Below are 12,178 nucleotides of genomic sequence, written 5' to 3'. Positions count from 1 at the left end.
AAGAATGGTGTGAACGGGAGGCGGAAAGTGAGCCCGGCCACAGCCTGGGCGACAGTGGGACTCACTTGAAAGTGTCAGAACTAAGACATGGTACTAATGACGCAGGGCAGAGTAACAGACCAGCAGAATGCAACGGGGCCTGGAAAGAGCCCACAGCTGTGGGCTCACTTGATACATGACCGAGGTGCTATTGCAGCACAGGGGAGGAGGACAGTCTTCGAAAAATGATCCTGGAATAGTTGGATATCCACACGGCAAGCAGGGAACATGTCCCCATCTCATACTATTCACAAAAACTGAACTCGGATGAATTATAGAATTAAATGTTGAGAAAAACAATAAGGCATCTGAGCGACACAGACGGGGCACCTTCATGCCCTCGGAGGGGCCGAGGATGTCCAAACCGGACACACACAGCACACAAAAGAAACCAACAAATTGGGCTTCCTTAAAATGCCAAACTTCTTTCATCCAACACCAGCATGAGGAAGATGACTGGGTCCGCCACAAACTGAGAGAAGCCGTCAGCGGGGAGAAGAATAATACTCCGGCTTAGAGGTGGGGAAGACATTAGCCGGTGTCTTATGAAAGGTGATATGCGGATGGGCACCGGAACGGCCAGCTCTCTCTCTCTTGCCACTTTCCTAAAGAAGTGGCGATACTGTCCCTGACGAGGGTGTGGAGTGAAGTGGGGCTCTGCCCACCAGCCGAGTGGCTTTTCTGTCTTGAGGTAAAGCGTCTGCTCAACTCATCACCCCGCAATTCCCCTCTTCGCCCCGTGAATGCACAAGAGAAAGGCATGTACGTGGCCACCCAGGATGTGACCAGTGCTCATATGACGGCCACGTGTGGGACATGACTCCAATGCCTCTCACAGGACGGGTGACCGTATGGCAATGGACATGTGCGGCGCGGCTGGCTCGGCTCTGATGTGCCAGGGTGGGACGTGTGATCACATGGCAATGGATGTGTATGGCGCAGCCGGCCGGCTCGGCTGCGATGTGCCAGGGTGGGACGTGTGATCACATGGCAATGGATGTGTATGGCGCAGCCGGCCGGCTCAGCCACCAGGGTGATCTGCACAGGCAATGGATGTGTGCAGTGCGGCCAGCCGGCTCAGCTATGATCTGCCAGGGTGGGACGTGTGATCACATGGCAATGGACGTGTATGGCACAGCCGGCCAGCTCGGCTATGATCTGCCAGGGTGGGACGTGTGATCCACATGGCAATGGATGTGTGCAGTGCGGCCGGCCGGCTCGGCTGTGATGTGCCAGGGTTGGACAGATGACAGTGTGGCAATGGATGTAGGCGACATGGCCGGCTCGGCTGTGACACGCTGGGGTGGGCAAAGCAGCAGCAGCAGCAGGACGCGTGCTGCTGGGACGGGCAGCCCTGCTGGGCCTCCACCCCAGTGCTGGGTCACGGTGGACACACCCCCCCAGAGCATCACGCATTTCCTTCAGATTTGAGCCTGTTCTCTGTAGACGTTTCCTCAACATCCACAACATGGAAAGAAAAGCGAACCTTGATGCCAGGCGTCACCCTCTGGAAGTTCTGGGTTAGTTTTGCTGTGGGCACAGCTGTGCCCTGAGACTGTAAAAGCTCTCAATATTCCCAAACTCGTCCCAAGCAGGTGTCTCTGGACATCCACAGCCAGGACTGTGGGCAGCTACTCAAGGGTGGGGCCTTACCTCAAGGACTCCCTCATCGTTTGCAAGGCAAGCGCCTGTGCGGCGAGGCTATGGCCCCAGAAGCCGATGCTGCATCTGGCTGTGGATGGCTGGAAATCACAATCCGGGGTTTTCAGCAAAACCAAAGCATTGTGTGGGAGCCAGGCTTGGGGCTCAAAGGAAGCTGCTGCTGCTGCGTTCGGCAACGCCAGTTTTGAAGACACACTGATGCCCAGACTCTGCGCGACACCATGAGAGAGCAAGGGCCTGGCACAAGCTCTCGGCCACTTACCTGACGCCGGTCTCCAGGCGAAAAGCAAGGACAGGCTACTCCTCCCACTCCCACCCCCAAAATAGCACTTGGGGAGAAACTGACCTCATTTTTACAGCCATATTTGTGTGGGGTTTTAATCACTGCTGTACATTAGCATTCCACTTTAACTAGCTGTCTAGACAACTGGGGGAGGAGGAACCCATATTATAAATCACAGATCTTTATGGGAAAGGAGAAACTGGCTTTTGCCTGTAATTCTTTGAATTTATAGTCTTTAACAACAGTCTGAGCTTGTATTTTAGCAAACGTGCTGAGCGTGCAGTAGCTGTGTGCACCCAGACAGCTCTCTCAGGCTCCGTGATGACATGGCACAGATCTGCCACATGGCTGCTCCTGGGGCCCTAGCTCGGCCCTGTCCTCAGAGCCTGTCACCAGCCAGATGTGCAGGGGACGGGGCATTGGCATGGTCATCGCATACCTGTGGGTGGGAAGTGCCTCACGCCTTCCACGTCTGACTTTAGCAGAAATTTGGCCAAGAAAGCCGCTGGGAGCCCAGCTTCTCCCGGAGCACCAGCTTCTCCTGGAGCCCAGCTTCTCCTGGAGCATGGAGTGGGTCACTTACAGACGAGGATTTGGCTCTGGAGCCTTCTGAGGCTCCAGGGTCCCCTGCTGTAAAATCAAGGGGTCTGCACAGTGGAATCATTAGGGCCTGAAGATGATGGGCCCTGGGCCGGTGGGTGATTCCTGAGCTCCCTAGCCAAGGCATTCTGATGTGTCCAGCACAGAGGCAGCTCTGACCCCAGTGCCACCCACCACAACCTTCTGGGCAGGGAGAGGGCATTCCTGACCCGCTGGATAACGTGGGTTCTCTAGCAGCTTCTCTAGCAGCCCAGCCCTGAGTGCAGCCTTGCAGCCCTGCTGTGCCCAGCCCTGCCCTGGCAGCAGCGACTGTGCTTGTCTGGGGTGTCTGTTGGCCCCTACATCCCCACCCTGCAGGCCTCTCCTCTCTCCCCTCCACCTGGCTTCCTCTCTGAGACCCTGAGCCCCCACCAGGTGCCACACTTCCAGGCCTGCACTTAGGGTCCCAGGACAAGACAGGGGGCTTGCCTGTTAAGCCTCCATGCTCTGAGAGCAGGTTTGGCCCTGCCTGGCTGGGCTTCTGCCCCTGCCCAGTCCCTGCCCTGCTGTGTGGCCCCTCCAGTCTCTCCCCATCCAGGGCTAGCCGAGGTACCCAGTGGGCCCCTGAGATGGGCCCTTGCCACCCAGGAGCCTCGGCCCAGAAGACCCACGGTCAGGCTGGTGTCTGGGCCAAGGCTGGGGTGCTGGGGCAGGTGGCAGGCAGAGTCCCAAAAGCCAGGGAGCCGACCAGGGGGGCTGGGAGGCCTCTGATTCTGGGCCTTTGGGAGGATGGGGGTGCTGTGCTCTTTGCAAATGGGCCACCACTTGATGAAATCCATTCAACAAATATTTATTGAACACCTACCCTAGGTGCTAGGGACTGAGTAGTGAACAAAACAGACCCAAAGTAAAGACAGCAGGCTTTGCTGGCCAGAGTTAGGGAGGCAGAACCTCGAATCACGGGGTCCATTTTGGGAAGAGCAGATGATGGTCCTGAGTGTGTGCTGAACACCCAGGACTCTCTCAGACCCTCCCTCCTCCACCAGCCCTGCCAGACGTGACTGTCCTCAGGGTGGACCTTGGTGGGACAGGTTCACCCCGTGGGAGCAGCGCCCTCAGACAGCACGTTCTTGCTGGGGTTGTGGCCACGCGTGTGGTGCTAAGTAGACGAGGGAGGCACAGAAACCCCCAGCTCCCACAGGGTCCCAGTCAGGCCGGCCTCATCCACAGTGCTCCATCCCCAGGCCTGTCCGTCCCCAGACTCAGATATCACCCTCCCAGGGCCACGGCTATGTGCCCACACCCGGGGGGTGGGGGCCAACACGGGACGGCTCTCAAAGGAGCATGTCTGACTGTGAGCAAAGATCGATTCCTGCCAGAGGCTGGTGCTCCCTGCAGCAGAGATCCATCCCTGACCCACTGTGTCCTCACTCAGGGCCTGGCGAGGCCGAGCATCCCACACCAGAATGTTCTGGGACTCAGGTGCCAGCCTGTGCTATGGCCACAAAAACAGCAAAATGTTTGGCTGATGTAAGGAACCAAGGTTGTGCGATATTTTCAGCTGTAATAGTAGCTGAGGTCTCTTGTTGGGAGAACCCGAGGCCTCTGTCACCCACCTGGCCTTGCTGGGGCCTTGTGAGCTGGGTCGGCGGCTGTTCCTTCTGCCTGCAGCTCCTGCCAGGCCTGGGAGGCCACTGTCCTGCCCCAGGCTCAAAGGCCCAGCAGCGCTTTGCACCCCCAGCTCTACTGGCTCTGCTGACTCTCAGGGCAGGGCCCTGCCTCTGAACCCCACCCTCACCCCAGCCTGCCTCTTCTCTGACCACCCCCAGTCCCCTGGGGCTGGGCCACCTCTGGGCCACCTTCCTCCCACTTTTCTACCCCAGCCCTGCTCTGAGTCCCTCTCTGAGCAGCTTCCATCCCAGACTTCCCCATCCTCACGAAGCTGCCCCTTATCCCCAGGCTGGACACTGCACTGTGCCACAGCCCCCACAGCTGGAGAGGCCGCACTCCTGCTCAGCTCTCCCAGCCCCCCCCCACCTCACACCTGCTCGGCTCTCCCAGCCCCTCCACCTCACACCCGCCCGGCTCTCCCAGCCCCCCGACCTCACACCTGCCCGGCTCTCCCAGCCCCCCCACCTCACACCTGCCCGGCTCTCCCAGCCCCCCCACCTCACACCTGCCCGGCTCTCCCAGCCCCTCCACCTCACACCTGCCCGGCTCTCCCAGCACCCCCACCTCACACCTGCCCGGCTCTCCCAGCCCCCCCACCTCACACCTGCCCGGCCATCCCAGCCCCCCCACCTCACACCTGCCCGGCTCTCCCAGCCCCTCCACCTCACACCTGCCCGGCTCTCCCAGCCCCCCCACCTCACACCTGCCCGGCTCTCCCAGCCCCCCCACCTCACACCTGCCCGGCTCTCCCAGCCCCCCCACCTCACACCTGCCCGGCTCTCCCAGCCCCCCCACCTCACACCTGCCCGGCTCTCCCAGCCCCCCCACCTCACACCTGCCCGGCTCTCCCAGCCCCTCCACCTCACACCTGCCCGGCTCTCCCAGCCCCTCCACCTCACACCTAGATTTAACTCCATACATTCCCTCACAGCTGGGCCTGGGGAGCAGCCCTGCACGTCATCACTGGGTTTTAGAGGACGGGATGTTCTCATAAATGATGGCCTTAAAGGAGAAGATCTGAGGTCCTGGGGCCCTTGTCAGTTAGGCAAGTGGGCCCCACTGGGACAGGGTCCCCAGAAAGAAAGTGTCCCGGTGGCTGGATTCCTGGTGCCATCAGAAGCTCCATCACCACAGCTGATGCCCTCAGGGCACCTCTTGTGCTCTGGGCATGGAGCCAAGTACTCCCTGGGTTTTTCATTATTTTATTTAAATTGCACAAAACCAGGATATAGACAGAGAGATAGCTGGGCTCTGGGAACGGGGCTGAGGATGAACTGATGGGAGGTGTGTCCCTGATGAGGCCTGGGCAGCTGTGGTCAGGACTAGAAGGAAGTGCATCCCAACAGCTGTGCGGACTGGGCTGGGCTCCAACAGCCACCCCTGGGGGAAGGTGCGAATCACGCTGTGGATGGGATGTGAGCCCCCAGCCAGTCCCTCCTCCACAGGACCCAAGCAGACCCAGAGTTCCTGGATGGTGGTGGTGGGGGCCTCTCACGGGCAGCACCGTCTTCCCACTGACAGGGTGTATATGTGTTTAAGCATCGAAACAATAAATAAAGGGGATGTCCCAAATCTACAGATTCTATAGGAAAAGATCATATAAGACTTTGAAATAGGCAAGAGAAGATTTCTGATTGTCCTTGTACTGGAATGCCAGAGCCCCTGGGGACGACCTGACCCCAGGAGGGTGTGCCTTCGTCTCTGATTAGGCTGTTCTACGACTCCACGGAAAGAACAGTTAAACTCTGAGAAGGGTGTGGGCAAAGTGCTCATTTCCTGGGCACAGACGGACACGATTCCTGTGCATGGGAATGCAAATGGTTTTTGTCAGGCAGGGAACGTGAATCTCTGTGGGTCAAGTCCTCATTTGCATTGGTTGAAAGTAATGAGTTAATAAAATCTTTGACATGTGTTCACTGTTTGTATGAGAGTCATGATTATACCTTCTGTTAAAATTTATCCTTGAACAGTTTGGTTAAAATCCCAAAATTCCAACAGTTTTTTTATTTAGAGCAAAGATGATTCTGAAATTTATATGGAATTCTAGAGGGCCAAGAAGACGAGGCAGGTTACTCTTTAAGGCGAACAAAGTGGGAGAACATGCTACTCCAGAAATGAAGCCTTTTTATAAAGCTAGAATAACTACTACAAAGTAGGGTGGAGGAGGGACTGACGATGAGACACAGCAGAAAGTCCACTCTTGTGAGAACAGGTGCGAGCTGGCAGAGGTGCTGTGGGAAGCCGAGAGACGGTCTTTTAAGCAAGGGCTGCTACAGACATAAGTATGGAAGATGGAACTATAACATGTTCAAAAGATGAGGCTTCCAAACTTTGGGATCAAAAGATTTCCTAAACAAGACAAAGTGAGTGCCAATCCTAAAGGGGAAGATAAACAAATTAGACTGTTTTACTTTAAAATGTAAGACCTTAGATCATAACACGATGCTGCTGAGCACGGGGAAAAGATAATACACAGAACAGGTAACACACCTGCACTTTGGGGTAGGTTTTAGGATCAGCCTGCCCCTGCCTGCAGAGAAGCCTATGTGGAGGGGGAGATCTGGCGAGGATGGAGAGTGAAGACACAGGTTGGAGCATGCTTTCAAAAATTTGAAATAAAATCCAGAAGAATCAGCCAGAGGAGTTACGAGTAGCTGCTCTAGTACGGTGAGAGGGGATGGCAGGGAACTGCTGGTTTCTGTTACGAGCCTTTACTTAAGGAAAAAGCCGTCTTCCTCTACTGAGAGCATCGAATCCAACCACGACAAATGAAAGGGTCGTGTGGCACTGGGCAGAGGCAGCCGCCTGTCCCTCCCACCTTCCCAGGACAGTGGCAATGCTTCCTTCCTTCCCTGCACAGAAAAGCAAGCTCCGCATCATGCGAGGAAAGCACCCAGTTCTTACGAGTGCTGGCTTGGGCCAGGTCCTTGGGTTGCTAAGGTGACATCGATATATGGCTCGGGAGGGCGAAGAGTTGTAGGGGAGGTTGGAACAGGGACCACTTTGGAAAGGAAGGGGATCACCCAGGTTAGGCATGTTTGGGGGCACCCATGTGTATGCCATGGCAAGGTCATATTTACTCCACAGTGGCTGGTTCTCCCCTCCTGGCTGTAGGTGTGGAGAGTGGCTGCCCCTCTCTGGGAGTTCCACACGCTGGCCCAGCCTGGAGGCCATCCCTGGAGACCAGAGGCCCCAGGAAGCAGGCAGAGGAAAGCTGCCCCAGGTGCACGGTCACACCACATGGAAAGATCACTGCAACCCATCAAGGTGCCCGGGGCTCGGGGTCCTGAAGAGGCACAGGGCTGGGGCACGCACCTCTAATCACAGGACAGTCTCCTCTCCAAAGGACAAGGGGCATCGGGTGCAATCAATCAGTCCCTTGCAATCCCTGGACATTCTCGTCAGCTGAACCCTAGGCCTTTGAGAACATCGACTCTACTGGTGCCTACTATGGGTGCCCGAGTCTCTGGAGCTATTAGGATGCTCCAGGTATAGGTGCCAACATTAGACCTCATTGACCCACAAATCCGGCAGCTCATCTGGTCCAGCCCAAGTGCAATGGTTTCGCAGAGACGGGGACCTCAGGGCAGCTGGAGGCCATCGCACCCCCCGGGGCCTCCTGGTCTCTCTCGATCCAGTGAGTTCAACTGGAGAATCACTGGATAATTCCCTCTGAGTCCCCCGATGAAGACGTGTGGGACTCCTGCCGCAAAACACTGAGCCCTGCCTGGCATCAGGTATAACCCGGGACACTAAAAAGAGGTGTCCGTGAACCCTGCTGTGGGAATGGGCAGCGCCGATTTCTAGGTTTCTTGCTCTGGCCCAAGTTAAGAAAGGAAGTAGAGCTGGTGTTTGTGCAGAAGGGGAGGTGAGAGTCTGGCCTGCCCTGTAGGGGCCTGACTGTGGGTCTGAACCTTTTCTAGTGGTGTCATGACTCTAGGGTCCTCAAAACCAACAGGGGTGGCATGAGGAGCCTGTGCTGAGAATGTCATGGGGGGTGAAGCCAGAGCCGCCCAGGTGCTACCTGCGTGCTCCCAGAGCCCACACCTGTGCTCTCGCCCATGCCCGCCCCTGCCCGCCCACGTACCAGCCTGCGGATCTCCGCTCACACTCCTTCTTGATGCGGGTGATCTCCTCCTGGTGTAGGTGGTACACACTGCGGATCTCTGCGGCCTTGATCTTGTCCGCCTGAATCACCAGCGTCAGCGCCTCCTCCACCTGCCTCTTGGCGCCCTTGAGCTCGGTGATCTCCTGCTGCATCTTGACCTTCTCCACCTCGAACCCCTTCTTGGCCTCCTCCTTGGCCTCGGACAGCAGCACGGTCTTGACCTTGTCAGGGCCACCATCACGCAGGGCACTGAGCAGTGCCTGCAGCCGCTGGTTCTCGTTGTCCTTGATCTTGATGACCCTGAGCAGCTCGGCCTCATGCTGCCGCAGCAGCGTCTCACGCACGGCCTGTAGCTCCTTCATCTTCTCCTCGTGCAGCTTTGTCTTGAGCTCTGTGAGCAAGACTGCAGTCTTGTGCTGCTCATGCTCACGCACCTGCCGCAGCTCCTGGTTTTTCTCGCGTTCCACTTTGCTGACCTGAAAGACAACAGCGAGACCGACTGTGGCAGGAGCTCCGGCCGTGTACACACTCACACCTGAATGTGTATTTGGGAGGAGCTTCCATGATGCACACTCACACACCTGAATGTGCATTTGGGGAGGATTTTTTTGAAACTTGGGGGTTATCTTCCATTCTGGAATTACCCCTTAACAAACATGGCTACGAAAACCTGGAATCAAACCTGATTGGTGGAGGGCAGGAATGTGCACTCATAGCATCCACAGGAGAACCCACTCCAGCCTGGAACATGAGACCGCGGACACACTCAGTCCACGGAAGTCTGTGCACCTAATCCAGGATCAGGTTATACAGGGGAGGCAAGACCATGGTCACCTCCCAGGTGAATCCACCAGGAAAAGGGTGGGACTCTTCCCCTTGGACACGGCCCAGCGAGGAGCGGGCAGGGGCTGCCCTGAGTTGGGACGGGGCTGTACCTGCAGTGTCCCCAGGCAGCTCCCGCTCCGTTCCCTGCATTCTCACCCACATGGCAGGAGCTGCGCTTGTGTCCCATGATGTTCTCGGCAAACCTGGAAACAAATCTGAGCCACTGCGCCATCTGGGTGGTGTCTAAGGGGAACCCTGGGATTTTTGACTCTGGGCCATGTGTTTTCATCCAGGTGCTCAAACCCTTGTCCACGCTGTCAACCATCCACAAACTGGCAGTGGGTGCTCAAAGTCCATTTATGGGATGAAAAAGTGGCTGAAATCCAGATTTGCCCTGGATCTCCAGCGGCACCCTGGCCCCCTTCCCTGCCGTTTCGGGACTCTGGTGCCCCTACCCAGCTGAACGGTTAGGCCCGTGGTGGACTCCTGCCCACTTCATAGCGTTTGAGCCCCTGGGAGATTGCTCTTGTGGCTCAGGGCTCCTGCTCACCTGGCTGCCCACGCTCCCCACAGCCCCCATCATCTGGCCTCACGACTCTGGGGTGCACCCACAGCCCCCATCTTCTGGCCTCATGACTCTAGGGTGCACCCACAGCCCCCACCTTCTGACCTTATGACTCTGGGGTGCACCCACAGCCCCCACCTTCTGGCATGACTCTGGGGTGTACCCACAGCCCCCACCTTCTGGCCTTATGACTCTGGAGTGCACCCACAGCCCCCATCTTCTGCCCTGATGACTCTGGGGTGCACCCACGGCCCCCATCTTCTGGCCTGATGACTCTGGGGTGCACCCACAGCCCTGCCCTCTTCCCTCTGTTCCTTCCTGGGCCTCCAAGACCATCGCATGCTGCTGGACCCCAAGCTCTCATCACTGGCCCAGCCCCCTCTCTGGAACTCTAGGGGCCAGGCCTTGGTGACTGTGAGGGTCCTGTGGCCTGCATGCGGGGGGCTAGCCTGCGAGGCTGCCTCTCCGGGACCCCCACTCTCTGACCCCTCTTGGGTCCGGCCAGTGGGTAGCCCCAACAGGACACAGGGAACATGACCACAGAGGCACCATTAGCAGGCCCAGGAGGTCTGTCTGCGGCCCCCACTTCTGTTGGGAGGTGGCCCTGCTCCCCAGGCCGCATCTCTCATAACAGACGCCCCCCTTGTCCCTACAGACGCAGGATGGAGTCAGCTGTGTCCCCACTGGCCCCGGCTCTTCCACCTCCCCCATCTACTCAGAGAAACAGCCCCTGGGTAACCTCTTGGCCATGCCCTGGGCATCATCTGCTTCCTGCCAGGACCTGAGGAATATACAGCCACGCAAGGGACATCTCACGTCTCATCTGTCCAAGCAGAATTCCGCCGCAGCCCTGGTCCCAGGAAATGGCCCCTCAGCCGGAGCCTCTGCTCTTGGCTCCCATCCTTCCTGACGTCCCACTCCCAGCCATCGGCAAACCTGTCAGCTCCCGCTGTGGGTACCCCCAAGCCTGCCACCTGCTCTCCTGCCCAGGGCCACGTCCTCTTCCAACCCACCTCCCCCCGCTGTGCCACAATCCCACAGAAAAGGGGTCCCTTGGAACATAAAGCTCAACGCTTCAGCCCCCTTGGGACCCTCAGGCGCACTTAGAATATAAGCAAGGTCCTTGCAGGAGCCACAGGATCTCATACCCCATGGAAAGGGCACCACAGAGAATGAAACGCAGGTTCCAGCCCCCACACCCATGCCCACACCCTCTCCCACGCCCTCACCCACATCCATACCCTCATCCACATCCACACCCTCACCCACGCCCTGAACTTGGCATTTTTTTTCTTGGCAACTCTGAACTTGGCATTTTGTTTTCTTCACCCATAGCTGTAGGAATTCTGGTCCCACAAAACCTGGACCCCCGACTCCTCCCCAGCCGGAAGCCCCTCCTGCAGCACGTGGCGTGGCCTCTGAAGGTTCCTGGTGTCATCTCCTCCTGGCCCAGCACAGTCCGTCCCCACACTAGGGCTTCTGTCCCTGCCCTCCCAGGCACGCCGATTTTGTTACTTTTTTTCACTTTCTGCACAGTGGTGATCACTCCGTAAAAGTGCTTATTTCTCTCTTTGTGACTGTCTTGTCTCCCTCCCTTCCGGAGGCTTTCTGGGGTTGCTGGGGGAGGGGTTGCTGGGGGACAGGTGGCTGCTATTTCCCCATCAGGACATGTGGCACTGACTCACTCTGCTGCTCCCTGGCTGGCAGTCCTCGTGTCCTGCAGGGCTCAACCCTGAGCCTTCCTTTTGGTCCACCCAGACCCCACAGTACAGAGAAATCCCAGCCACCACGCTCTCTCCAAACCTTGCTCGAGGCCCAGAGATTCCACAACTGCACACGGGGCCCAGCGAGCGTCGTTGGTCCAGCCATGTGAGTTCTGCTGACTCCCGAGAGGCCGGAGTGAGCAGACACGGTCCTTACTTTGGCTTCCACTTAAGGTGGGACCTCCTGCTTTTCCAGCTCACACTGAGTTCAATGGTAAAAAAGTGAGATTTTCCAGGGCGTTTCTATACCACTTGTGGGTGGGGACTAGTGAGTCCTCTCGTCCCGTGCCAAATCCCCTTCACTCGGGCTCCGGAACGCGCGTGGTGTGTAGGGGAAGGAGGCTGGGGAGGCTGTTCTGCTCACCGTGCTTGTGGGGCTGCGGCTTGGGGACAGCAGGTCCTGTGCGAGGCATGGCGGAGCCAGAACTGAGGCCCACACTGTGCCCAGAGCCCAGCTTGCCCCTCCTCCAACCAGGCAATAATTTCACCTTCATGAAAACTTGAATGGGAATCAGTAGAGAAAAGAAATTACGCAGCATGTGCCACAGAGATGGGGTCAATGGTGCCGAGTCTGGTCTCAAACTCCTGGGCTCAGGAGATCCGCCTGCCTCCACCTCCGAAAGTGCTGGGATTACAGGCGTGAGCCACCCCACCAGCCCCTTATATCATTTTATTGATGTCCT

General features: G+C 57.5%; 2 protein-coding genes across 2 annotated transcripts in view; one reads left to right on the top strand and one right to left on the bottom strand.

Moving 5' to 3' along the window:
- Nucleotides 1-12,178, top strand: part of BNIP3 (BCL2 interacting protein 3) — a 200,426-nt gene that overhangs the window by 49,949 nt on the left and 138,299 nt on the right. The gene's annotated exons all lie outside the window — the stretch shown is intronic.
- The window catches only part of JAKMIP3 (Janus kinase and microtubule interacting protein 3), a 135,819-nt gene that overhangs the window by 73,865 nt on the left and 49,776 nt on the right, over nucleotides 1-12,178 (bottom strand). Inside the window, 1 exon segment of the mRNA XM_050805555.1 lies at nucleotides 8,330-8,818. Coding sequence (XP_050661512.1) covers nucleotides 8,330-8,818 — 489 coding nt within the window.

The sequence above is a fragment of the Macaca thibetana genome, chromosome 9 (genome assembly GCF_024542745.1).
Source record: "Macaca thibetana thibetana isolate TM-01 chromosome 9, ASM2454274v1, whole genome shotgun sequence".
Classification (NCBI taxonomy): domain Eukaryota; kingdom Metazoa; phylum Chordata; class Mammalia; order Primates; family Cercopithecidae; genus Macaca; species Macaca thibetana.
The sequence above is the reverse complement of the archived record's forward strand: the minus strand, read 5'-3'. Positions and strand labels throughout refer to the sequence as shown.